Source organism: Oryctolagus cuniculus, chromosome 11, assembly GCF_051225735.1.
Source record: "Oryctolagus cuniculus isolate XC-2025 breed Fujian yellow rabbit chromosome 11, ASM5122573v1, whole genome shotgun sequence".
Lineage (NCBI taxonomy): Eukaryota > Metazoa > Chordata > Mammalia > Lagomorpha > Leporidae > Oryctolagus > Oryctolagus cuniculus.
The window spans coordinates 22,524,346-22,551,878 of record NC_142877.1 but is presented as its reverse complement, the minus strand read 5'-3'; the positions used below and the strand labels follow the sequence as shown (position 1 = coordinate 22,551,878).

The window sequence follows — 27,533 nt, the reverse complement described above, 5'->3', positions numbered from 1 at the left end:
GCTCCAGCCGCTGCAGCCAATTGGGGAGTTAACCAACAGTTAGAAGACCTTTCTCTCTCTACTCCTCTCTGTGTAACTCTGACTTTCAAATAAATAAATAAATAAATACATAAATCTTTTTTAAAAAGTCTATTAAAATGATAACAATATACAGACAAATGTATGTGTTTAAAAATTTAGAGAAATATACAGCAAATAGTTAAAAGGCATCATCTCTTTGTGGTTAAATTAAGGAATTCTGCCGGCGCCGCGGCTCACTAGGCTAATCCTCCGCCTAGTGGCGCCGGCACACCGGGTTCTAGTCCCGGTCGGGGCGCCGGATTCTGTCCCGGTTGCCCCTCTTCCAGGCCAGCCCTCTGCTGTGGCCAGGGAGTGCAGTGGAGGATGGCCCAAGTGCTTGGGCCCTGCACCCGCATGGGAGACCAGGAAAAGCACCTGGCTCCTGGCTCCTGCCATCGGATCAGCGCGGTGCGCCGGCCGCAGCGCACCGGCCGCGGCGGCCATTGGAGGGTGAACCAACGGCAAAAGGAAGACCTTTCTCTCTGTCTCTCTCTCTCACTGTCCACTCTGCCTGTCAAAAAATAAAAAAAAATAAAATAAAAAATTAAGGAATTCTTGGCCGGCGCCGCAGCTCACTAGGCTAATCCTCCACCTGCGGCGCCGGCACCCCGGGTCGAGTCCTGGTTGGGGCGCTGGTTCTGTCCCAGTTGCTCCTCTTCCAGTCCAGCTCTCTGCTGTGGCCCGGGAGTGCAGTGGAGGATGGCCCAGGTCCTCAGGCCCTGCACCTGCATGGAAGACCAGGAGGAAGCTCTTGGCTCCTGGCTTCTGATCAGTCCAGCACGCTGGCTGCAATGCGCCAGCCGTAGTGGCCACTTGGGGGGTGAACCAATGGAAGGAAGACCTTTCTCTCTGTCTCTCTCACTGTCTAACACTGTCTATCCAAAAAAAAAAAAAAAAAAAAAAAAAAAAAATTAAGGAATTCTGTTCCATATTGTTTGAATATTTATGATTCATTAAGTCACTGATTCAACTAATATTTACTAAAATTGCTTGGCACCTACTATGTGCCAACTAATTTTCTAGGTGATAGGGTAGTAGCATTAAACAAAACAGTCATGAGTAGGTGTTACTTTTAACAAAAGAAAAAAATATTGGAGGCCAGTAATGTGTTGTAGCAGATTAAGCCACCACTTGTTATGCCAGCATTCCATTTTGGAGCACTGTTCAAGTCCTGGCTGTTAAGCCTTCCAATCCAAATCCCTGGTATTACGCATGGGAAGGCAGTGGAAAATCTCCCTCTCTGTTTCTACCTCTGACACTCTTTCAAATAAAATAAATACATAAATCTTAAGAAAAAAAAAAACAAAAAATACAGTTCAACACTGTGCTGCAGTAGTTAAGCTGCTGCCGGCAGTGCCAGCATCCCATACGGATACCAGTTCTGTCCCAGCTGCTCCACTTCTGAAACAGCTCCCTGCTAATGGCCTGGGAAAACAGTAGAAGATGGCCCAAGTTGCTTGGGACCCTGCCACCCATGTGGGAAACCAGGAGGAAGCTTCTGGCTCCTGGTTTCAGCCTGGCCCAGCCCTGGCCTTTGCAGCCATTACGAGAGAGAACCAGTGGATGGAAGATCTCTATCTCTACCTTTCTTTCAGTGTAACTCTGCCTTTCAAATAAATAACATAAATCTTTACCAAAAAAAATAAAATAAAGTGACCCAGTGAATGGAAGCATTCAGTTTCTGTCTCTGCCTCTCAAATAAATAAAAATTGAAAAAAAAGAGAATGATTTGGGAATGGTGAGAGTAGTTCAAAATTTTGTTACTCTTTTTTCTTTTATTTGACAGGTAGCATTATAGACAGTGAGAGAGAGAGACAGAGAGAGAGAGAAAGGTCTTCCTTCCGTTGGTTCACTCCCCTAATGGCTGCCATGGCCGGTGCTGCACCAATCTGAAGCCAGGAGCCAGTTGCTTCTTCCTGGTCTCCCGTGCGGGTGCAGGGTCCAAGCACTTGGGCCATCCTCCACTGCCCTCCTGGGCCACAGCAGAGAGTTGGACTGGAAGAGGAGCAATAGGGACTAGAACCCAGTCCCTATACGGGATGCTGGTGCCTCAGGTGGAGGATTAACCAAGTGAGCCATGGCGCCGGCGCCTCAGGTGGAGGATTAACCAAGTGAGCCATGGCGCCGGCGCCTCAGGTGGAGGATTAACCAAGTGAGCCATGGCGCCAGCCCCTTGTTACTATTATTTATAAACAATGTAATTTAAATGATCTCTCTCTCACACCTTCCTATCTCAGTAACCCACTGTGTGGAATCCTATAATAAAAGATAAATATTTACTCTATCCATCCAGGAGACTTAGAGGAACACGATCACAGTTATTCTTAGCAATCTTTAACCTCTAGGTTTGAGACCAAGGGAGAATTTCAAAGCAAATGTTTTTAAAGTTTTTAAATGTTCCTCAATCCAGAAACCAACCAAATCCTTGGAGGAACCTCCCTCCTGACCTAGTGGTCTCTGAAGTCTAAAGGACACCTTTTTGCTAACAGAATCAGAGAGGCTGCTAATTTCTGGAGCCTGTCCTATGCCTCCTATGCTTAGATGAAAGTCAGGGAAACCAACATTGGCAGCAAAGTGGAGACCACTGGTAAGAAGAGGTGGAGTCCCATTGGACTCTATACCGACTACAATTTCTCAGAGCCTTGGCACTGACTCAACATCCTAGCAACCAGGCCCAGTCAAATGTGATGATGTTCCATGAAACATAACACAGGAATTTTCCTCTGAATGTCCCAAGGACAGAATGACTCAGCCCCAAATAGGTGACCAAACGAATGCCTGTAGAGGGCACCATAACACCAAATACTTAAAAATGGAGCCATCTACTGTGAGAGCATTTCAGGCATGGAAAGCCAAGACTCTGTGGCAAAAAAAAATATCCTACACGATGATTCTCTGTGAGACCTCAGTGGAAAGAAGGGGCTATCAAAGTGGGATGTACTGGGGACAGTGCTGTGGCGCAGTGGGTCAACACTCTGGCCTGAAGTGCTGGCATCCCATATGGACGCTTGTTCTAGTCCTGGCTGCTCCACTTCCAATACAGCTCTCTGCTGTGACCTGGGAAAGCAGTAGAAGATGGCCCAAGTCCTTAGGCCCTTATATCCACGTGGGAGATCCAGAAGTTCCTGGCTCCTGGCTTAGGACTGGCACAGCTCCGGCCGTTGCAGCCAGTTGGGGACCACGGGATGGAAGACCTCTCTCTCTGCCTCTCCTCTCTCTGTGTGTAATTCTGATTTTCAAATAAATAAATAAATAAATCTTTAAAAAAATAAAAGAGGGATGTACTTTTAGGCCGGTGCTATGGCGAGACCCGGCTGCTCCACTTCCCATCTAGTTCTCTACTATGGCCTGGGAAAACAGTAGAAAATGGCCCAAGTCCTTGGATCCCTGCACCTGTGTGGGAGATCCAGAAGAAGCTCCTGGCTCCTGGCTTCGGTTGGCTTAGCTCTGGCTGTTGCAGCCAACTGGGGAGTGAACCATCAGATGGAAGACCTCTCTCTCTCTCTCTCTCTCTCTGCCTCTCCTCTCTCTGTGTAACTCTGACTTTCGAATAAATAAATACTCACTGTCTAATTCTGCCTGTCAAAATCAATCAATAAATAAATAAAACAAAAAGAACATCCACTTTGCTTATGGCCATGTCCAAATACTGATGGACTCTATGTGCTAAAAGGCTTCCATAGATTTGGCATCCCATGGCAAGAGCCTTGGGTGATCACTGACATCATAAACAAGAGTGTTAATTGCTAAAGGAACAACAGAAGTCACTGTGCACTTACTCCCCATGTAGGACCCCTGTCCTTAATGAACTGTACTATGAAAATTAACTACAAATCTTGTTCTCAAACTGTGCTTTATATGTTGTGTGTGTGTGTGTGGGCACACACTGTTGAAATCAGTGCTTAACCTGGAGTTGGTCCTCTCTATATAAAATGAACCATAAAGCAGAAGGGGATGGGAGAGGGAGAAGGATGTGGGATGGGAGTCAGGGTGGGAGGGTTGGTACGGGGGAAAGAACCAATATATTCCTAGAGTTGTAACTATGAAAAACGCATTCATTAAATAAAAACTTAAAAAAAAAACTTCACAACAACAACAACATGGAGAAATGGAGCTATCTAAAGAAAAAGGAGGGGTCAGTGTTGCGGTGTAGTGAGTTGAGTCACAGCCTGTGACGTCCGCACCATATATGAGTGCCAGTTTGTGTCCCAGCTGCTCCACTCTCTCAATTCAGCTCCCTGCTAATGGCCTGAAAAAAGCAGCAAAAGACGGCCCAAGTACTTGAGCCTTTGCCACCCAGGTGGGAAACCTGGCAATAATCCAGGTTCCTAGCTTTGGCCTGACCCAGTCCTGGCCATTGTGGCCATTTGGGGAGTGAACCAGTGGATGGAAGATCTCTCTCTCTCTAACTCTACCTTTCAAATAAATAAATTAATTTTTTTAAAAAAGTAAAAAATTAAAAGGAGTAAGCAACTTGTCACAAACAGATTTGACTGGAAGGAAAAGGGAGGAGCTACATTATGGCACAGTGAGTTATGCCACTGCCTGCGGCACAGGCATCCCATTCGAGCAATGGTTTGAGCCCCAGCTGCCCCACTTTCAATCTAGCTCCCTGCTGATGCACCTGAGAAAGCAGCTGAAGATGGCCCAAGTTCTTGGGTTCCTGCCACACACATGGGAGACCTAGATGGAGTCCCAGGCTCTTGGCTTCTGTTTGGCCCAGCCCTGGCCACTGTGGCCACTTGGGGAGTGAACCAGTGGATAAGAAAGATCTCTCTCTGTTTCTTCCTCTCTCTGTAACTCTGCCTTTCAAATAAATAAATAAATAAATTTTTAAAAAAGAAAGAAATGAGACTGCTACAATGAGAACAGCCCCAATATATAAAAGGGTGAAGCTATAGCATGAAGGAGAAACATGCCTAAGTACAAGTGATTCGGGACTTCCTTGTTACCAGATCACAAGAATGAGGCAGAGAGTTCAGTCGTCATTATCGACTTTCTGAAGTAGCTGCCACCCAAGAAACCAAGTGGTTAATGGCCTGAGAACCACAGCCTCTCCTACCAACTGCCTCACTGAACTCAGGCCAATAGACAAAGACTTAAAACAGAGTAGACTGCAGAGGACTGAAGGAAAAGCAAACCAGGAGTGTTTTCTCGTCACAATAATGAGGGGTAGGTAGTTGTGAAATATATGTCTGAGCCTAAATGATGGAGAAATACTTCTCTCTCGAGTCAGGAAGACGCAGATCTGCTTCTCTTACCTTAACTGCTATGTTGTTAGACTCAGTAGCACCACTAGTGAAAATGATCTCGCGAGGATCAGCTCCAATGAGAGATGCTACTTGCTGCAAGCAAAGAAACAGATGCATAACATCAGTTCCCACACTATGGGGACATCGGTCTAGGCAAGCGACTCCAGACACGGCTGGGCCAGAGCTCTGGAGGAGAGAGCTCCACAGAAATCTACCAGTGGACCAGGAAGAAGCGCTCTGCGTCCTAGGGTCAGTGACAGCCCATATCCCAGGCTTTTTACCAGCCCCCAATAATACTATTCTGTGTGGTCTTTCAAATGCACTTATTGAGCTCTCACTATGTACAAGTATTGTGTTCATCAACACTTTACCAGTACGGTCTCATTTAACCAGCTCAGCAACCCCAGGGAACAGGAACTATTGCAGTCTCCATTTCATATTTGAGAAACTGAGGTTCAGAGAAATGAGGTAACTTGCCCAAGGCCTTTTAACTAGGAATTGTGGGAAGTAATCAAATGCCTGCAGTCAGACACCAAGGTGCTGTCTGTATCTCTTCCAGAAAGAACCTGAAACCATTTCCACCCACTTCTACCAAGAAGGAAATGCCTCCCACAGGCCACTAGCCCTCTGTCCTCAGAACCTCCCAGACACCTGTGAACTAACCTGGCGAGCGCGTTCCACGGCTGCCTCACTCTCCCAGCCATAAGCGTGTGTCCGGGAGTGTGGGTTCCCATAGTAGTTGACCAGATAAGGAAGCATGGCATCAAGTACCCGCGGGTCCTGGGCACAGCAGAATAGAATCCGTTGTCACCTCAGGGCCTTCTTTCCCACTCCTACATACCCTGCCCACACACTCCTGACCAGTCAGACACTGCCTGCCTGGGGTTTCTCACATTCTTCCACCTCCTCAGATACTAACCAAATACGACCATAATATACTCCCATCTCCCAAGGGGTCCTACCATGCCCTTTCTCTACCATCTCCTCCATGGTCTACAAACACTTCCTTGTTCTGAGGGCTGATGGCTGTTGCTGCAAGTTTTTCCATTCCTGCCAGAAAATGTGACCTCTGAGGGGCTGGGACACGACAGAGCCCAGGCAAACGCCCCTTGTCACACAGAGATGAAAATTTTCATTAACTCTCGAGTGCTGACCATATGCTGGGCTGCTTTGTGTCTTTTAACCGATTTGATACCAGCCCAATTTCACCTAGCTATGAGATGGTACTCCTGCTAACTTCAAGAGCCCATGCTTACTGTAACCACTTCCATCGTGCCTGCCCTGCCTGCCTAAATCCAACGGCAGAGCCACTTCTCGTGGACTGCGGTTTAAGCCTCCTGAGTCCCGGCTGGAGGCACTTGCCGGCACATCTCAAAGGGCTCTCACGTCTACAAGAATCCAGCGATTTCTGGGCACTGTCACTTCCACTGCTCACTTCCTGTGGACAGCCCTGGGGAAAGCTGCCGCTCCCTTCTTACCAGAGGAGTTGTAGCTTGCACATCCATATAGAGAGGTCGCAGCACTGCCTCCACCTCCGGAGCAGCGGCTGTGCCTGAGGGAGCATGGTCCGCCACTGTCAGAAAAACAGAAGGAACGGAGCGGCCAAGTGAGAGCCTGCGGCGGAGGACGCCGGGCTGCCGTCAGGGCGGGAGGTGAAAGCGGGATGAAGGCGGTGGTAAATTCGAGCGATGCCGGGGTCAAACGGGAAGGGAAGGAACACAGCATCAGAGAAGCTCGGGACCCTCTGAAAGGTGGTAAGGGGTAAGGCGGGAGCCGGTTCTTGGAGGAAGATGCTGGGGCGATATTTAAATTCCCTGGTTGGGAGTGAGAAGAACTCTCAAGGGTAAAGCCCCGTAGAAGGAATGCGGAGACAGAGCAGGTGAGGTAGCGGGCTGGGAAGAAGCCGCGGACCGCGTCTCCAAAAGACGGCTGGGGCGGTCCGAAGGACGAGCCTCGTAGGCTGTCCAGGTCTGCTGCGCAGACAGACTGAGCGCGGCGGACGGCAAAGGGCAGAGGCTCTAAGGCAGCCGGGCCGGACAAGGAGGTTCCAGAATATCCAAGTGCGTAGTGGCGCCCAGGGGCAAAGACGCGCGCCTCCAGGGAGAGTGGCAGCGAAGAGCCCAGGAGCGTACCGCGCAGGCGCAGCTCCCGGGTGGGCACCGCAGGCCTCGCCCCTCGGGCCGCGGTCACCGCCGAGGCCGCCCGCCGCCAGGCGGATCGCAGCAGCATGGTCGCGGTGGCCGAGCCCACCACCTGGAGCGGCGGCCGACTTCGGCCCCAGGCTCCCGGAAGTGCTGCCTCGCGCACCGGAAGCGATTCCTCGGGCCACGCGCGCGCCCCGCCCTGCTTCCCGTGTGAGACGTACTGCTGAGCGACCGAGGCCGCGAGCGAGGTGAGGAGGGGCCGTGTGAGCCCCGCGACCGCGCGACGCGGGAGCCCGAACGCGAAGATGGTGGTGGAGGCGGGCAGCGCGCTGATTCCCCTCCTTTGACTTCCCCGAACCCCTGGGCCCGCTCCCCGCCCTGCCCGACTCCCGGGCTGGCGGCTAGGCCCGCACTTTCCTCTCTCGCATTCCGCAGATGCCGGTGGCCGTGGGTCCCTACGGACAATCGCAGCCAAGCTGCTTCGATCGTGTGAAGATGGGCTTTGTGATGGGCTGCGCCGTGGGCATGGCGGCCGGGGCGCTTTTCGGCACCTTCTCCTGTCTCAGGTGAGGAGCGCAGCGGAAATCTCCGGGCGGCGCCGCGGAACCCGCCCGGCCCGCAGCCCCAGTGGCGCGTCCTTCGTTCCAGTTCCCAGCTGTCCTGACCGCGTGCAGCCAGGAGACTCGGGTTCAAGGCGTCCGAGCCTAACAATCTGAGCTCCAGAGTCGTTCGGCTGCTGGTTTGGTGACTTAAAACAAATTGGAGAATTGAGTCTCTTCAAGTGTAGGGTGAGGTCGGTAACACCAGCTCAGGGAGAGGCAGAAATCAAGCACAGCATCTGGCACGTATTAATTAAGTACTCAGTAAATGGTTGCTACTGCTGTTCTGAGTGGGCAAAATGAAACTTGCTAAGCGACTCTACTGTCTTTGAAAACGATGTACAGATGAAGCAGATATACTCCATACTTGAAAGTCACTTTACCACTTGAAAAAGTTATTCCCATTTTCCTACATTACAAACTATCGTTTACTGAGGATTTACTGGTGCTAAACTACTGTAGTTGTCAAAACATTCCCGCAAATGTAATACTAATACAGCCTGTGAATTTGCAGAACAGTCTCCAACCTGGGTCTCTCTCAAATCTAATACCAGAAAACGGTGTCTAAAGATAGGTGTCGTTATTGGATCATATAGAGCCTGAAGTCAAAATCAGCACATGTACTTCACCCCATGTCTGCTGCCACCAGTAAACTACAGGCAGTTGGCCCTAAGAATGTCCTGTAGACCCTAATGGATCTTTCTTCTCATTACCCTAGATGGAAAGAGATCGGATTTAAGATAGAGATGTCTAGATTTTAAGAGGGCTCAATATATTACCAGAGTGGAAACGAACAAATGGTCAAAAATTTTTGTTCCCAAATGTCCCCATCCTGGTTTCCTCCTCAGGATCGGAATGCGGGGTCGCGAGCTGATGGGCGGCATTGGGAAAACCATGATGCAGAGTGGCGGCACGTTTGGCACATTCATGGCCATTGGAATGGGGATCCGTTGCTAACCAGGGCAATGGCTCCCCACTACAGCTACACTTCCCATCAGTCCCAGCGTGTGTACAATAAAATCATCTTTGACTAGCCTGTATCTTAGAGGCATTATTTTACTATTCGATCTGTCCATTATCCAGCATAAAGATCTTGTTAACTGAAGAGGCAGGGTGATATGATAAAGCAGAGTTTGTGTCTTTCTCGAAACCTGATTCTATTAATCCAAACTTTGGAATTTCTAGGATACCCAGCCCCTTCCACTGATCCTATTCACACAATTCAACTCTGTAGCATTGGTGCTATTTTGAAAGTGAAAAATGTTAAGTCTGTGTTCCTCAAAATCAAATGCTGCAAACATTTTGTGATGTAATGTTCATTCTAAAATACAGCTGTTACCCATTATCAGAGAAAATAACCATTATAAAACATTCCAAACATAAACTACTTTTCGAGCTTGCCTACTGGCAAAACTCGTTTTCTTAAAAATTAGATACACATCACCCATCCATGTGTTCACTCTAATGACCACAAACCAACAGTAGACAAGCTGAAGCCACAAACTGAATCTTCATCTCCCAGGACAGAAGGGCCCACCTACTTGAGCCAGTGTACGCCCACAGTGCATTCAGGCATCCCAAGATACGTGTACACAGCACCAAAATCCTAAGATTATTTTCTCCTCTGCCATCAATGACAGATTACAAAAAATTATACTTTGCATGATGGCTGCTCTGTAGTAATGAGACAGGTGTACATGCCAGGGCCACAAGTCTGCTGGATTTTCTAACCTGCCCTGCTCTTGCAATATTTAAGATTTAAAAATTTGGGTTTTGGGGGTATGACCCTTTGCAAATACCTATAGCAACTAGCAGAAAGGATTTCACTAAGCACCCCCAAATTTCATTCATCTGGTGATGAGCCAATTTTGGCCAACCTTTAACAGATAAAATTAAACACTAATGAATGTAATCTCTGCCCTTTACTACCTGACTCAGTTACCAGGAATTATAACCAGGTAGACATATTAAAGCAAGACCAGGGAATAATTCTAAAAATAGACATATTGAAAGAGTGAAGCCACTGTCAAAAAAAACAATGTAGTCTAGCAGTACATTTATTGCTCAATTTGTCTTAATGGGATGCTATGACAGGTCAATGGGACATAGTGTGTTAATTGAATGTCATGAAAATTTCCATGCAATGTTTCTGAAAACACTTCCCTTAACTTTTTGAAGAGCCCTTAAATAGTAATAATGCAGATAAATCAAGTTGGGAAACCAGTCTGAACATAAGCCATTTTGCATTTATAAATAGTCAAACATTTATTTGACAAATATTGGTCAGACCACAACGAATGAATGGCAAATTTGTTGCCTTTCCAGTAAACTTGCCAGTTTTCAATACACTACCTTAAAAGGTACATTGCGAAGTACGTAAGGAATTAACATGAACAGCTTAAGGGCAAGAATTTCCCAATATTGCTAACAATGTTTCCCCAAAGGGCAGCTACTGATTTACTGCCCAAGCGTAATATCCTCAAGTTATTATGACTTTAAAACATTTGAAAAATGAAGATTTCCTGTGGCCTTTTTAAGAGAATTTTATTTGAGTGGTTCTTACAAAGATTGTTGCAATATGAAAGTCATTTGTTTGATAGAAATATCAAGCTGTCTTGTCAAACACACTGAAGTAACCCAAAAATATATTTCAGAGCTCACAGAGCTTAAAAAGAGCAAAGATTATATGCAACCAGACAAAACCTATTTCTGCATTTCCTATTTCTCATTCAGATTGCTTTGTTTACCAGACTGTCACCAAACATCTTCAGGAAATGCAGGGATCATTTTGTTTGGAATCTTAAAGACACACCAGAACACATAATATTTACAAAGAAACTTTTACAGATACATTAATTGAAAAGATACCATCAAGAAATATAATTTTGAAATCTCCCTTTCTTGCCAAATGATCAGAATGCAAGATGAGATGTTATCCGAACAGCCCTTTAGCTGTCTTGAATTTCCACACAATAAATGTGTATTCCAGAAACCTCTGCTAAATCATGAACCAAGTAGCAACATTAGTGAAATGTGAAATGTACTGTTGTGTAAAAAGTTAGGCTTTTGAAACATTAAAAACATTTCATCTCTCTGCCTTTATACAGAAAGCACACTTGTTCCCCTAGAGCTATTCCTATAGACCTTTAATGTAATTTTCTACACAAACATTTTAAAAGGCAGAACAAGAACAGCTTTGTATACAGTGGGATTTGCTAGTTAGGGAGAATGAGCACACTTCATTCCCGTTTACATTTTTATTTTGTCCAAGGTAACAGGAATTGTATACAAATGACAGTAGACCCTTGCCTCTTTATTTTAATCTAAATAAAAGATAACTCAAGATGAATTCTCAAGAAAGAAAAAAAAGCTATGTACATAGGGACTATATCTTCCTTCATCGTCTACTTGGAACCAGTAGTTGTGTTGCTGTCATAGAATCAGGAAAGAGGTTGTGGTAAGTTGGAAGAGGTACATATGCTGCTGTTATCATTTTACCTGTCAAAAGAAACAAATAAGCTGAGTTTAGCATCTCCATATAGTTACAAAAAACCTGAACAATAATAACTCAGAAAAAAGTTGAACTCACCAGCAAACCATCTGCCATGCAATGCATTCACAGCAGCAATAGCTGCAGCAATTGATGGGCATTTCACATACACATTGCCCTAAAACATGAAAACATGGTAAACACATTGCTATTCACAAAAATTCAGGTTTATTCAAACAGCCTATAAAGTAAGTTTGTGTCTATAACCAGAAAATGTTTTATACACTTGCCCTACTGCCTAATATACATAACTACAACTTGAAAAATTCTTTAAGCTCCTAGAATGGTCTTAACCTTATCTTTTGTCTATGACTTACATAGGTAACAAAGAATCAGAATTTCAGGCAGACTTTGAATATTACAGGTGCCTATGGAACCTGCTTAAATAATCTATAAATAGAGTAAAATCTTGATTTACCTGAGCTGAATTCTTGTCAACATAAATATGAATCACTCCTCCATGTTTATTACATTCTTCAATCACATCATCCTTAATCTCTGTATCCCATCCAACTTCTTCTTCTCTGTTAAGAAAGTATCAACCTTCCTTAAAACATTATGCAAATTAACATAAAAGGCATTTTACGCATGTATTTGTTGAACTAAAAATTATTGGTTAAAAGAGTTCTATGTATGACACTGGGGCAAATCAAAATAAAAAATTTGTTGTTAACCAAGTTTATGAATTTTGATTACTCAATATTAACAAATGATTAACAGCTATCTTTCAAACAATAAACTAGCAGGTTATCACCATATCAAAGGATGAAATATAATATGGTGTTGTGAGAAGGTAAGATTCCAGGGTTCTTAAAACAGCAAACCATGAACTTATATAACAAATGTAACCAACAAACTTGCACATTTCAGCGACACTGCACGAAACATAAACTAATCAAAATCAAGCAGAAAACCTGCATTTGAGCTGGAATGGGGACACCGCAACTATGATTCATATAAGCCAGTAAGAGCTTGGATCAATAAACTGCACTGAAATCATTAGGCAGGCATAAAAACTATTGGTAATTTAGAACATCATGCAATAATAAACAAAAATAAAAAGTTTAGTTTTCTACTATTAATTGACACAGCTTAAATTTCTAAACCAAAAGCTGGGAAGAGAGTAAACTGGTGACAGAAATACTGAAAAAGCTTCATAGTAAACTACTTAGAAATAAACAAAGTCAACATGTTATTTAATTCAAATCCCATCTTACAATAAATGAATCTGAAGGAAATAATTAACAATCCACATAAAAACCTTAAAATGATCCCCATTGTTTCACTGTTTTCAAATAGGAAAATATATGGGAATATCCTAAATGTTATCTTGTAATAAGAAGTAAATTATCCCTTCTTTCACAGTATACTCTTGAAATTGACAGAGTTAAGATACTTACGTTTGCGGGTTAAACATGTTAGAGAGTTGGAAACACTGTGTTGCAAGTGGCTGAACAGAGGCAGCAGCAGCTAAAGCTGAGGCTTAAAAAAAAAAAAAAGAAAACGAAAAATTAGTTTCATGGAAAATGTATTAGAGCACCCTTACAAATAATTCAAATTCAAAACCAAAAACCCATACCAAGTGTGTAGGGAAATCAAGACATTTGATTAATCTTACCTAAAAATAAGTACTAGGGTAGTTACGTTTCACTCATTTACCTTTTTCACTAATAACAGTTTTGGTAGTACAACAGTCCGTCAGTATCCTTAGAAACTGGCTCCAGGACTCTGGTGAAACCAAAATCCTTGTATCCTTAAGTTTCTAAAATTAACTAGTATATTACTGGTATGTTATCAACCCACATCCTCTTATGTGGTTATAAACCACTTAAGGACATTTAAGTCACTGACAACTAGAACATACAACAGTGGTGCCGTAAGATTATATTGCTGATGGAATATTATAGTTAATTTATGTAAATACACTATGATTTCACATCAACAAAAAAGGTTGTCAATTTTTACTGTTTTCCTGTACTTAGGGAAAGCACAAGCTCAATGTAAAACATCTCTATTTATAATACTTGAAGCAATGTAAATAGTTGCTATTTTGTACCATTTAGGGAAGAAAAACAAAGAAACAATGACTGTACATGATTAGTACAGACAATTTTTTAAGCAGATACTGACATTTTGAAGTGATTTCAATTTCTAGGTGGGTAACCTCCAGACACAAAGGGCTAACTGTACCGTAATTTTATAGCCAAAAAAAGTATTTGAAACATCCTGAAATTTCAGGCTACTATTTTTAGAAATTTATCTATGACCTAAATTAACTCAGTAAGACAGTATCTAGGGATAGCACCGGGCACAAAAGTTAACACATGGATTAGGACGCCTTACATCCCCCATCACAATGCAGGGGTCAAGTTTGGCTGCTTTCCCTATTGTGGCTTGCTGGAAATGTGCTCCCTGGGAGGCAGAACATGGTTCAGGTTCTGAAGTCCTTGCTACGTATGTGGGAAACCTAGATTGAGTTCTGGGTTCTTAAGTTTCACATGTCCCAGCCTAGACTCCTATGGGTGTTTGGGAAGTGAACCACTGGGTGTGGAAAATGTTCTGTTCCATAAATAAAATAAAAATTTAAAAAGACAAAATCAATACAAATTAATCCTGAAAGATAAAGGATAAAATGGAAAACTGATTTTTTAGAATTGTTCAATCATCTTCCCTGCCAGAAACACAATTCTTTGAAATGCCAAATAAATGAAAACCATTTTTTATTCTAGGCTTCTGCCCTTGAATGGTTTTCCTTTAAATACATACAATAAAAGCGTTTTTAAAATGACATGCATAAAGCCATCCAATCTTTTTAGATTTAAAATCCTAGCAAAATTAAATCCTATTAAGAAGCTGAATTAACATCTAATAAAGGCTTATGACTTTTTTACCACAATGCAACAAACACAAGAGCAGCCTATTACAGTTTAAAAATAATGGACAGTATGATTTAAAACACATACTAGTTGGACGTTCCTCCAGTTTATTATGGTTTGCGCAAGTATTATCAATGGCTGTACTATCAAAACTCACCGTAATCATATTATTTGACCAAATTTCATTCCAATGCATAACAAAAAAGCTAAGGATAAAACAATGCATTAGAAAGTATAATCAAATGAATCACCTAAGCATCAGATATATTCCACTGAACAGAAAGTAGGACTCAGTGTGAAATACATCATAAAACAATGATTAGAATTAAAAGTGCTCTTGCTGCTTTGTATTTCCTTTTAATCAACAAGTGCTTTTATCCATTAAGCATTATTTTAAATTAAAAGAAAAATGCTCAAACAACTAACTTGTATTAGAATCTACTGGGAAAAGCTGAAAAGATACAAGAGTGCTTGTATTATAATTAAGAACAAAACTGAATGACACTCTGTATAGCTTGTAAAACAAATGAGATGTTAAAAATTATCGAGAGCTTAAATCATTCCTCTTAACTTTGATCATAAACTAAGAATACAAAAAATATCAAGAAAATGTATTATGACATTCTGGTACAACCTTGACCAATGAAGAATCAAATCAAAAAAAAAAAAGGAAAATCATCTACTTTTAAAATGTGTTAGCAAAAGCAGTATTGAGCCCAACCATCTCATAAGCTGTAAAATTAAAATACATATTTAAATCAACTGTAAAGGACACATGCATGGCATCTTTCATATAGAATCAATTCCTGAAACAATTTTAAATGGATCACCATAAAAGATGGTTCCAGAGTTGTAGAGCAAAATGCTATCTTATCATGTGGCATATACTTATTAAATAAGTAAAACCATGCAAATGAGGCTGGCATTGTACTGTAGCAGCTAAAGTTGCCACCTGCAACACTGGCATCCAAAATTAGCAATTAATTGTTAGAGAGAGTACTGGCTACTCCACTTCTGATCCAGCTCTATGCAAATACACTTGGGAAAGTCCAAGTGCCTGGGCCTGTGCCACCAATATAGAAGCTCAAGATGAAGTTCTGGGTTCAATGATTGCAGTCATTTGAGGGGTGAACCAGAAGATGGAAGATCTCTCTCTTTCCCCCTCTCTGTAACTCTGCGTTTCAAATGAAATCTTTAAAAAACAATTCTACTATATTCTAATTTTGTATAGTAATTTGTTTCAACCTGAAGAATGCATGCAAGTTAGGAATGGATGAAGCTCTTTTTTTTTTTTTCATACAAATCACTGAAATTAAGAATACTACTAACAGTAAAAAGTTCATGGTCTTGTAGCACTGTCATCATCTTACATTAAATGCAGTCCAGATTTCTTAACCTGAAGGACTCCTCTACTACAAAGACAATACTCCATTTGTTACTTTTAAATAAGTCAGGTAGTCAAGAAATATGAAAATGCTGAAAATTTTAAGCAAGCTAAAGCAAAAACAAAGAAAATGGACAGTTTTCATTTGTCCATTAGCAATCTGGACTAAGTGTGTAGAAATAGTTTACTCTGTTTTAATGTATCCTATTATGTACCATTCTGTCAAAATCAGGAGAAAATAAGTCTTGCTACATTTCACTCTATTTGAAAGATAAAAAAAATAATGTATAAACAATTGAACTCACCTTCAGTCTGTTGGGAAAGTCTTGTTTGCAAATCTATAACAAAAGAGAATTCTACAGCTCAGTGCAGGAACAATGAAGAGCCTCAACTAACAGGGTAAATGTCAAGAAAGCATTAATAAAAGAGGACTATCACAACAGGGTTTATTAAAATGAACTTATTATCAAAACCTGGCAGCAAAACCTCCTTCCCCATTCCTCATTGACAAAGTTCTGGGGCCTTTTGTTCCCTCCTGCATCCTAAGGAAGCTCTTCCTATTCCTACCACTCTAGCAGTCTCAAATTTAGTCAAGCACAGTACTCTTCAGTTGGGAATAATGGGAAATGGGGAGGGGGGGGCATACCAGAAAGAAAATGTGTAAAAAACCCTGATCTTGAGAATTCAATTCCAAGTACTTGAGAAGGTAGTTTTTGCTTAAATGAAAGGATTTGATCCTTTGCTATGCTACAAATAAAATCACTACAATAACACTACAATAAAAAAGCTAGTATGTTCAAATGATCTCCCAACTTAGTAGATAATCAGGGATGACACTGTTCCAATCCAACACATACATATCGTTTTAACGTTTAACCTATCAAGGCTAACATAGAAGATGACAACTGATTAAAGTTTTCTTGTACAGTCTTAAATTCCAATCAGAAAGAAATAAAGTCAATAGGGTTTTCTTAACACTCTTATGCAGTGCAAGAAAAATATATTATGTTAAAAAATAAACAGTGATTTTTAACATGTATTTTCTCATAATCACAAGCATTTCCATAGGGAAAGGCATCTTACAGGAAAACTCCTATGGAGTGAAAGGGTAGCAAATCTGAATTAACAAAATGCCACATTGCTACTAATGCTGAATTGACATTAAAATGCAGATTACAATGTAGAAATTCTTTAGCTTCAGTAACCGAATTTTCATTAAAATGTGCTTGAATTCCATCTGAGTTTTTTGCTGGAGACAGAAAATGATAATGAAACATGGGCAAAAATGAAGAGAGATCTGCAGCCCAAGTTATATGCGGATATATATACTTAATACCTGGGGGTTTTCTAGGTGCTCAAAACTGGCATCTCAAGGAACTGAAGAAATTTAACTGGTGTATACAGAAGTAACTTCAAGATATGATCATTGTAACACTGCCAATAAACTAAATTATAACCCAATTTGTTTTTTCCTAAAATGGGAAAAAATGTATGGGTACCAGACATCCATGCTATTTTTAGTAATTATCAATCCAATCATAATTCAAAAAATTATTTTCAAGGTTATTTCAGACAAATTAGGAAACAAAGCATGGATTTTATAAAGAATTGTAACCTATCTTAGAAAGTCTATTAATAAACGATAAATAAATATGAATAAAATGGTGACCCATCGATGGTTCCTAACAACAGCATTAATAGACTTTTGGTATTTAAGAGCCTCAAGCACAGTTAATACTTAGCAATCTGAAATGGTTTTAAATGGAAACCATATGGAAAAATAATTACAAATATGCACTTAAAATTTTATTAATAATCTATATGAATATATAGAATTTTAGTTGTGCACAATACACACAATGTATTCAGGAAGTTGGACAGTAGAAGAAATAATGGCTGATGGGATTAAGAAAGGTTAACCCTGAAAAACCTTCAATTACCTAAAGATAATGTTTATGAAAAACAAGCTAGGGCCTAACATTGACTATTTAGAAATGAATCCTATTTCACTATATCAATTCCCTAAAAGCAAGGAACAGATCTTGATAACAGGACTCTATAGTGCTTGGTAATCAAACATTTGCTCATTATTAAGAATGGCCTGGGAGCGGGAGATAGACCTAACCATTGAAGAAGCCAGTTAGAAAGATGGAATGCCTTGGTTTTACTCCAGACTGTAGCTACTTGCTCCTGGAGACCTTGGAAAAAAACTGTTATCAACTCAAGTGCTTGAATTCCTAGCACGCATGAGGAGACTTGGATAATTTTAACTCCTGACATTGGATGGGGACTGATCTCAATTAACGTTGAAGCTGATATGATTCTCCTCATAAAAATACACTAGCATTGTTGTCAGGAACTCTAACTGCATATTAAATTTCAAGTCCTATAATCTGACAGGAAGATTAGACCAGAGGCCCATCTTCTGATTAATCACTAAAAGGCAAACAATAAAAATCCCTCAAATAATAGTATTTTAAAAGCAGAAATGATCCTCTGAAGAGATGGGCTCCTAATTTCAACAGAAACCATCAAATAACCACAAAAATGGTTTCTTGTGTTCATATTATGGTTTTTAGATATAAAAAACATATATCTACATTCATTTACAAAGATTCACTTTGTAACTAAGTTCAAAGGACTGATTTGGAACACGAAGTGTCATAATTTCCTAAGATAAGTATGTCCTGTCATTCAAGATCCAAAGTACACAAAGCTCCTTTTACCTGTTCTAAAATCATGTCACTATTATTCCAGATTTTAATCCTACCCTATTTCCTAGATTTAGTTCAAGTTTATGATTCATAAAGTCAAATTTCAAGTAATTAACAAGGGACTGACACCTAGTTTGATAATTAACTTCTGCACCTCTTTCTCTACCTCATGTAAGAACCACATTCTCCAACTAGAAACCTATTAAGCAAAGATTTTTTCTCTACACTCACTACTGCAACTGTATTAAAGCCTAATTTAAGGCCTCTGGACATTTTCAAAGCTCAAATATTACAAAGAAACAATATCAACCCTGTGGTTCTTTAACAAAAGTAGAGAATTTTAAAAGAGCTAACCTTAACACTAGAAATTTACATGCTAAAAATAACCTGAAACTCTAGAACTTTATGTTAAAAGTACTTGATGAATTGAATTCTCAGTTAAGTCCTTTTAAATGCAAAAATTTGGTAAATTTTCGAATTAGATGAAAAATCAATGATTCCAAATTAGAAAAGATTCAATTCCTACCTGCCACAGCACCAAATGCCAAAGAGCCACTCATTTGCAGAGCCTGCTGTGCTGCTGGTGGAATCTGCAAACCTGTACCTGAAAAAGAATGATCTCAAGATTCTTACTAAGTTAATAACAGAGAATCCAAATTATCTGGGTGCTTAGTGTTAAGCAGCAAAAGAAAATACAAGAGGAAAAAACAAAACTAATTTACTCCTAAGTAAGAGGATACAAATGAAGCAAGAAGAATCCTGTAACTTATGTGATAGTTTAAAACTTTATCAACAGATTAAATTCCAACTTTAATTCAGAGCCTTCATCCATACAAACACATGTACAGATGATGGGGAACAGCAATTGAATAGGTCACAAAAATTTTGCTATTTCTGAATGGGTATTTGCTATAGAGCTTGGGAAACTGCTGGAAATGCCCACATTCCAGAATACAGTCTGAGTTCAAGTCATGGCTTTACTTCAGATTCTGGCTTCCTGCTGATGTACACTTTGGGAAGAGGATAACTGGCCCCAGGTAGGCCTGTGGAACAAAAGGATTGAGTTCCAGGGCCAGCATAGTGGCTCAGCGGGTTAATGCCCTGGCCTGAAGTGTTGGCATCCCATATGGGCACCTGTTTGGAACCCGGCTGCTCCACACTGATCCGGCTCTCAGCTATGGCCTAGGAAAGCAGTAGAAGATGGCCCAAGTGCTTGGGCCCCTGCACCCGCATGGGAGACCCAGAAGAAGCTCCTGGCTCCTGGCTCCGGTTTGGCACAGCTCCCACTGTTGCGGTCAATTCGGGAGTGAACCATTGGATGGAAGACCTCCCTCTCTGCCTCTCTTTTCTCTTGAGTTCCAGGCTCCTAGCCACAGTCTGGCACAGCTTTGGCTGTAGCAAGCATTTTCCGAGTCAAACAGTGGATCAAAGATTTTCTTTCAAACAATATGATAAAGAGAATAAAAAAGAAAAGAAAAAATACACATTCAACATTAGGAAAAACTTACCCTCTGCAAGTCTTGCCATTAATTGGAGACGACCAGTTGTTCCCAAGTCAATTCCAGTCCTTTCCAGTTCATCACTGTCCAAAAATGAACTAGCACTGGAAGCATCAGTTCGCTCAGTAACATGGCCAACTTTCATTGGTCTTCCTGCTAGCTCAAATCCATTAAGTTGTTCCAAAGCCTTTTTGGCACATTCTGAGTCAGAAAACTGTAATTATGCAGAAAAGGGGGAATATAGTATATTAGTTCTCAAAACATACACACACAAAAAAATATTTATGTGGGAGACTGGGATGGAGATCCAAGGCACCTGTTTGTAGTTTGGCCCACTACCAACTAAAGTTGGAGTGAGCCAATGATTTGAAAAGATCTACATTTCAAATAAAATGAAAGTAAATTTTTAAAACATAAAATATTAACACACTGAGTAATTATAATGTAGTACTAAAAGTAACACAACCTACATTATACAGACCATATGCTCCTCAAAACTTGTTGTAATGAGATAGTTTTAAATGACAGCTGAAAAAATAGAGAACCCTGGGGTTTGATGCTGTAGTGCAGTGGGTTAAAACCACTGCTTGCAACCATGGGCATAGTGTATTCAGAGTGTCATTTCAAGTACCTGCCACTCTGCTTCTGATCCAGCCCTCTGCTTTTGAGCCAGGGAAGGAAACAAAAGATAGACCAAGTTATAGCACTCAACACCCACCAGAGCTATAGATGGGGTTCCTGGTTCTCCTGGCTTCAACCTGGCCCAACCAAGGTTATTACAGCCATTTTTTTTTGTGAACCAATGGATGGATGATATCAGACACTTTGCTTCTCAAATAAATATATATTCAAATTATGGAATCCTATTATAATATATGAAGCCTTAATTGCAGTGCCTTGCATTCCCATATGGGTGCCACTTCAAGCCCAGGCTACTTCACTTCTGATCCACCTCCTAATGGTCTGGAATAGCCATGGAACATGGTCCAAGTGCTTGGTTCCCTGCACCCATGTGGTGTCCTTGCTCCAGGCTTCAGATTCATGGAGCTTCAGCCACTGCAGCCATTTGAGGGGTGAACCAGTAGTTAGAAGTCCTCTCTGTGTATTATTTATAAATAAATAAATAAATATATTTTTCAAAGTCATTGCTGGGGCCGGCACTATGGTGTAGTGGGCAAAGCCACAGCCTGCACTGTTAGCATGTCATATGGGCTCCAGTTCAAGCCCTAGCAGTTCCACTTCTGATCCAGCTCTCTGCTATGGCCTGGAAAAAGCAGTGGAAATGGTCAAATAAATCAATTTAAAAAAAAAAAAATTAAAGGCACGGGGCTAGTGTTGTGGCATAGCTGATTAAGCTACCAACTGTGACACCAGCATCCTATATGGGCGCTGGTTCTAGTCCCAGCTGATCTACTTCCCATCCAGCACCCTGCTAATTTGTCTGGGAAAGCAGCAGAGGATGGCCCAAGTGCTGGGATCCTGGCATTCACATAGGAGAAAACAGATGAGGCTTGGCCATTGTGGCCTAATGGAGAGCATGTCACCAGGTAGTAGCTGCTACCTCATAATCCCACTAGGATTATACTTCCCTGGCTAGCCATAAACACTTTCAATGAGACAATCTTGGTCTTACTTTCTTGGAATATATAATAAAAAAGGGTTTTAAATAAAATAAACTGTCAAGAGAACTTCATTGGACTGACAAGAATGCACTATACCCATAATACACGTCATAATGGGAGGGGCAATACAAGCTCACATGCATACTACACTGCGCTTTTAAGTCCCAGCTCTGCTCCCAAATCTTCTTCCTGCTAATGTATACCCTTCAAAGGCAATTATGACTGTTCAAGTCGCTGAGTCCAGACACTGACATGGGAGTTTCTGATGGATTTCCTGATTTCCATCTTTAGCCTGGCCCAATGCCAACTACTGTAGCCATTTGGGGAACTAACAAGCAAAGAGGAAAGCTCTCTCAAATACTTTTTAAAAATGGGAGGGAGTAAAACAAAATCTGCCCTAAAAGAGTCAGAGGCTTAATTAAATCTTCACCTATATGAACAGCTGGCTAAGAAAAATGGCTGTGTAAAAAAAAAAAAAAAAAACATAAAAATACAACAAATGTTAAAAGGAAAAAAGTAAACATTCAGGTTTGATCAATCAGTAAAGCCTAGTACGAAATGGTTATAAATGATAAACTTGAGGCCAGCGCCGCGGCTCACTAGGCTAATCCTCCACCTAGCGGCGCCGGCACACCGGGTTCTAGTCCCGGTCGGGGCGCTGGATTCTGTCCAGGTTGCCCCTCTTGCAGGCCAGCTCTTTGCTGTGGCCAGGGAGTGCAGTGGAGAATGGCCCAAGTGCTTGGGCGCTGCACCCCATGGGAGACCAGGATAAGTGCCTGGCTCCTGCCATCGGATCAGCGTGGTGCGCCAGCCGCGGCAGCCATTGGAGGGGGAACCAACGGCAAAGCAGGACCTTTCTCTCTGTCTCTCTCTCTCACTGTCCACTCTGCCTGTCAAAAAAAGAAAAGTAAAAATAAAAAAAATGACAAACTTGAAAGTATTAAACTTGAACGTATTATGTATCCCTCCTCCTTCCAACCCAAATGATGAGCAGTATCATTTATTATGTCACTTTATGAAAAATTTTCAAATCACATTTAACAAGGTAATTACTTACTGTAATAAATCCATATCCCTTTGATCGACCTGTTTCACTATCCATCATGAGCTGTATACTTTCAATCTAAAATAACAAAACATAATTATTATGCAAATCAAAAGAAACTAAGATTATTTAACTCTTGAGACAGTTTGAAAAATCTTCTCCTGTCCTCAAAATTTATCAAATCCTTTCCCCAAAAACCTAAAAGTTGACACTACCTTATAAGCAAGAAGTTATAGTCAGGAACAAGAAAAAAATGAAGACTATGTTGTGCCTGATATATGAGCCACTGAAAAGTAGGTATTTATTGACCTATTTTATTATACAATTATCACAAACAAAATGAATCATCCTCCAGTGGCAGAAGCTGAAACCAATAGCCAGTACCACAGTGCCTATACAAGCCCTGGTTGTCTCTGCTTGTTTCCACTAAAAATGTACCCACGAAAACAGCAGATGATGGACACAGTGCTTGGCCCCTGCCATCCAAATGGACTGGACTAATTGTGGATAATTTAGTCATTTCGGGAGTGAACCAGTGAAGTGATTATCAGTCTTTCAGCCTTACAAATGAATAAGGCATTTTTGTTTCATTTTCATTATGCTAAAAATATCAAAAATTGAAAATTTTATCAAGACACAGGAAACTGAAAAATGTTGGGAGTAAACTGGAAAACCTGGATTGAGTGGTAGCTGTACACTGTAAGTCAATGCTCACTTTGGTTGTTTTATTGTTATACAATGTCAAGAAAGCTATCAATAAAGTACAAAAACATAAAATATAAGCACTCCCTTCAACATAAATGTTGTATCTATGGTGACTGGCCAATTATCCTAATGTGACTTCACTGTTTATCTGAATGGAAATGCACTCTACCCTATACATAAAAATTAGTGTAAGTAAGCACATAAAACAAAGAGCCTATTTTCTATTTCACTTTCTAGAAGTTTCAATTTTTTTCATTTTGTCATCACAAAATGTATAACATGTACATTATTTTATACTTCCAATATTTATTTTATACTCCAAATAAACAACACACCCACATCTCAACACCCTAAGTTAGAGTATTATTCACTCTTTAGCAGTCTCATTAAAAAGCTGAGAAGTCACAAAATACTAAAAAGCATATCCTTGGGCTGCAGGGGAGGGGGTTCAGCACTGGGGCGAAGTGGGTATAAACCGCCACCTGCAAGTGCCAGCATCTCAAATGGGCGCCAATTCGAGTCTCGGCAGTTCCACTTCCAATTTAGCTCTCTGCTATGGCCTGGGAAAGAAGTAGAAGATGGCCCGAGTCCTTGGGTGTGGAGAGCAACCGAGACTAGACTAAATTATTGGAACTGCTAAGACTAATTCTATGCATCTGATCTCCCATCATATGGCGCTGAGAATAAACAACTTCTGCACAGCTGCCTCACCAATTCGACTAATAGGCTGCAGGAGCTGATCCTGCTCCTGATTGGAGAGCAGCGTGCTCGGCGTGTGGGCAGCAGAGTTGGGATTGGTGGAAGAGGACTATAAAGGAGGAGAGAGACAACATGCACTAGGAACATCTGAGAGGAACATCTGAGCATCCCCTTAGTTCTCTAAGGCGGTGTGCCGCCCCTCCGCGGAAACGGGGGTGGGGGGTGGAGGCAGCAAACCCGGGAAGGGCCGGGCAAAAAGAACAGCGCAGGGTCCGGTGTCGTTCCTCCGCGAGTGGGGGAGCGACACTTGGGTCCCTGCACCCATTTGGCAGACCCAGAAGAAGTTTCAGTCTCCTTTGGATCAGCACAGCTCCAGCTGTTGTAGCCAACTGGGGAGTGAACCAGTGGATGTAAGAACTCTCTCTACCTCTCCTTCTTTCTGTGTAACTCTTTCAAATAAATTGATAAATAAATTAATAAATCTTTAAAACAAAAGCATATCCTAGGGTAATTTGTAGAGTAGCAGTGGATAATGTGTAGTAATTACCATGATTTTTATTCATGGGCATACAATGACTCTTTATTAGCCGGTCCTGTGGCAGAATAAAACCCTTGCATAAAACACCAGCATGCAATATAAGTTCAAGTTTGAATCCTGGCTGCTCCACTTCCAATTAGGCTCCCTACTAATGCACCTAGAAAAAGAATAGAAAATGAACCAAGTGCCTGTGTCTCTGCACCCACATGGGAGACCCAGAAGAAGCTTCTGGCTCTTGGCTTTGGATTGGCCCAGCCCCGGCCGTTGTGATCATTTGGGGAGTGACCCAGTGGATGATCAGTCTCTAACTCTGCCATTCAAACAGTAAACAACAGTAAGTTTAAAACAGTAAGTCTTTAAACCATAACAGCCTACTACTAACATTTATTCCAAAATAACATTATCTACAGGGCACCATTATGGCACAAAGGATAAGCCGCCACCAGGAACACCAGCAGCACATATCACAGCACTGGTCTGAGTCCTAGCTACTAGCTTCTCTGCTTCTCATTTAGCTCCCTGCTAACAGGTCTAATTAAGCCGCAGAAGACAGCCCTAGTACTTTCACCCCTGCCACCTAAATGGGAGACCAGGATGGAGATTTTGGCTCCTGGCTTGGTTTTGGATAAGCCCCAGCCATTCCAGCATTTAGGGAATGAATCACTGGATGGAATACTTCTTTCTCCCTCTCTTCACTGTGACTTACAGATAAAAAAAAACAAAACATCTATTCTAAAAAATGACCACAAACACTCCTTTAGTAGAGAAGCATCTCTATACACTTTTAAAATTTGACTGAAAAAACATTCCTGGGGTCGGAGCTGTGGCACAAGACATTAAGCTACCACCTGCAGTGCTGACATACCATTTGGGTGCTTGTTCAAGTTTCAGCCGTTGACACATCCTATCCAACTCCCTGCTAATGCACCTGGGAAAGGAGCAGAAGGTGGCCCAAATGTTTGGGTTCTGGCACCCAGGAAGGAGACCCAGAAGAGCCTCCTGCCTCCTGGACACAGGCACAGCTCCAACAGATGCAGCCATTTAAGGAGTAACTAGCAGGTTGAAGATTTTTGTCTCTCCCTCTCTATAAATTCTTCCAAACAAAATAAGTCTTAAAACACCAAAGTTAGCATCTGTTGCTGAGTATAGAACACACTTATTTGTATGGATTTTTTAAGACAATGGATTCTATTATGCATTTCATTAAAACATTATAACTATCAAATCCTCTATCTTTAAATAAATTGTTTTAGGTAACCTACACTCTTAAGTTGACACTCAAATTTCAGAAACCACTGCCTCTACCTCCCTTCTAAATACTATAAACTTGGGCCGGCATTATTGCTTAATCAGTTAAACTGCCACCGGCAAGCCAGCATCCTATATGGGCATGGGTTAGAGCTTTGGCTGCTAAACTTTTGCTCTAGCTCCCTGCTAATGCACCTGGGAAAGCCAGGGAAGATGGCCCAATGGCATGTGGGAGACTCAGATGAAGCTACTGGCTTCTGCCTGCCCACCCTGGCCATTTGGGAAATCAATCACACGGATGAAAGATCTCATGGAAAGACGCTGTTATGCAGTTATATTTGGTTCAAAAACCAACTAATGATCCATGAAAAGAACTTGGACTTACCCTTCCAAAGGGCTCAAAGATCCCCCTAAGCATGTCTTCTGTTATGTTAAAGTGCAGGGAGCCCACATAAAGTCTCATAGGTCCAGCACTTCCCTTTTGTAAATTGTTTGCCATTGCTGCAGCTCTGTTCTTTTCCGCCTACAAATAAAATATGGCAAAATGTACAATGCTTAAAGTCAGTACAAAGCAAAGATTAAACTCCATTCACACATTGGTTTGCAAATGATATGAAAGGTCAGAGGTTAATATCCACTAAAGTCAAAACCATAAGGAAAACTTTTCTAAGAAACCACTTACATGTGGCATGTAAAAAAGGTAAATTCATACTAAGTACCTTCAAGGTTACCAAGTGCTGGGAGTAGGCGTTACAGCTGACTGGGTAGTTTTTCTTGGGATGAGAAAGTTTTGAGGATATCCTAGATAGTCATCTTATTTGTATAAAACATCGTGAAGGTAACTAATGGCACTGAATTGTACAACTAGTAAGAGTTAACACTTTATCACAGATTGCTTAATGAAACTGCTCATCCAATTCAACTCACTGAAATTAACTATTCCCTTTCATATCAGTCAGTAGGCCAACTGACTGACAAGCTGTAACCAGTTTGGGTACTCTTGGGCCAGAACATATAAACTGATCACCAAGCAAACCAATTGGCTTATTAGTACTTGATCTGACTCTCATTAACAAATGAGAAGTTGCCAATTAATATCCTAACGTAAGTCACTTTCCTGAAACGAATTCAGGCAGTCATCTATTCCAATGCTGATGGCATGCTAGCTTGTAGCCAGGCTGCTCCACTTCTAATCCAGCTCCCCGCTAATGCCTGGGAAAAACAGCTTAAGATGCCGCAAGTGTTTGGGCCTTGTCATCCATATGGAAGACCAAGATTTTGACTCCCAGTTTCATTTTGGCCTTCTACTGACCATTGTAGTCATGTGGGGAGTGAACCAGCAGACAGAAGATATGTTACTACCTATTTAACTGTGACTTTCAAGTCCTGGCTGGTCCACTACCAATCTGCTTCTCTATGGCCTAGGAAAGTAATAGAAGATGGCCCAAGTAGTTGAGCCCCTACACCCGCATGGGAGACCAGGAAGAAGCTCCTCTCCTGGCTTGGGATCGGCAAAGCTGCAGGCGCTGCAGCTGATTGGGGTTAAACCAGGGAATCAAAGGCCTCTCTCTCTTCCTCTCCTCCTTGCTGCATAACTC

At 41.6% G+C, this 27,533-nt stretch overlaps 3 protein-coding genes across 31 annotated transcripts in view; 1 reads left to right on the top strand and 2 right to left on the bottom strand.

The window, feature by feature from the left end:
* Positions 1-7,580, bottom strand: part of NFS1 (NFS1 cysteine desulfurase) — a 33,534-nt gene extending 25,954 nt beyond the window's left edge. Inside the window, exons 1-4 of one of the 3 annotated variants that reach the window (XM_008255966.5) lie at positions 7,445-7,580; positions 6,791-6,885; positions 5,976-6,092; positions 5,322-5,405 (exon numbers count right to left, since the gene is read on the bottom strand). In XM_008255966.5, the coding sequence (XP_008254188.1) occupies positions 5,322-5,405; positions 5,976-6,092; positions 6,791-6,885; positions 7,445-7,541 (393 nt within the window). In that variant the 5' untranslated portion in view covers positions 7,542-7,580. The remainder of the gene's footprint in view (positions 1-5,321; positions 5,406-5,975; positions 6,093-6,790; positions 6,886-7,444) is intronic. The other 2 variants (XM_089306820.1, NM_001171334.1) reach the window with 2 other exon arrangements.
* A 77-nt stretch (positions 7,581-7,657) lies between these two features.
* On the top strand, positions 7,658-9,095 carry ROMO1 (reactive oxygen species modulator 1). 3 transcript variants are annotated; one of them, XM_008255983.5, is made up of 3 exons: positions 7,658-7,704; positions 7,892-8,022; positions 8,904-9,095. In XM_008255983.5, exons 2-3 carry the CDS (start codon positions 7,892-7,894, stop codon positions 9,010-9,012), a joined length of 240 nt encoding a protein of 79 aa, XP_008254205.1. In that variant the 5' UTR covers positions 7,658-7,704; the 3' UTR covers positions 9,013-9,095. The 3 variants fall into 3 exon arrangements, with proteins under 3 accessions (XP_008254205.1, XP_069907438.1, NP_001164969.1); XM_070051337.2 differs by having other exon boundaries at positions 7,862-8,022; NM_001171498.1 differs by lacking the exon at positions 7,658-7,704 and having other exon boundaries at positions 8,904-9,012.
* A 1,487-nt stretch (positions 9,096-10,582) lies between these two features.
* RBM39 (RNA binding motif protein 39) overlaps positions 10,583-27,533 on the bottom strand; it is a 35,315-nt gene continuing 18,364 nt past the window's right edge. For 15 of the 25 annotated variants that reach the window (XM_089306824.1, XM_089306822.1, XM_089306826.1 and 12 more), the window contains 9 exons: positions 26,321-26,458; positions 22,758-22,823; positions 20,088-20,292; positions 19,106-19,183; positions 16,171-16,221; positions 13,006-13,087; positions 12,024-12,129; positions 11,645-11,723; positions 10,583-11,553 (listed from right to left, as the gene is read on the bottom strand). In XM_089306824.1, coding sequence (XP_089162950.1) covers positions 11,453-11,553; positions 11,645-11,723; positions 12,024-12,129; positions 13,006-13,087; positions 16,171-16,221; positions 19,106-19,183; positions 20,088-20,292; positions 22,758-22,823; positions 26,321-26,458 — 906 coding nt within the window. In that variant the 3' untranslated portion in view covers positions 10,583-11,452. Of the gene's footprint in view, positions 11,554-11,644; positions 11,724-12,023; positions 12,130-13,005; positions 13,088-16,170; positions 16,222-19,105; positions 19,184-20,087; positions 20,293-22,757; positions 22,824-24,703; positions 24,845-26,320; positions 26,459-27,533 lie in introns of those variants that run through there. The other 10 variants (XM_089306828.1, XM_089306825.1, XM_089306827.1 and 7 more) reach the window with 3 other exon arrangements.

What these genes read in the sequence shown, in the direction of transcription:
- ROMO1 (XM_008255983.5), top strand. Translation starts at nt 7,892, where the DNA reads ATGCCGGTGGCCGTGGGTCCCTACGGACAATCGCAGCCAAGCTGCTTC. An exon ending in GGCACCTTCTCCTGTCTCAG is followed by an intron (nt 8,023 to 8,903) that starts GTGAGGAGCGCA and finishes TTTCCTCCTCAG; the next exon opens with GATCGGAATGCGGGGTCGCG.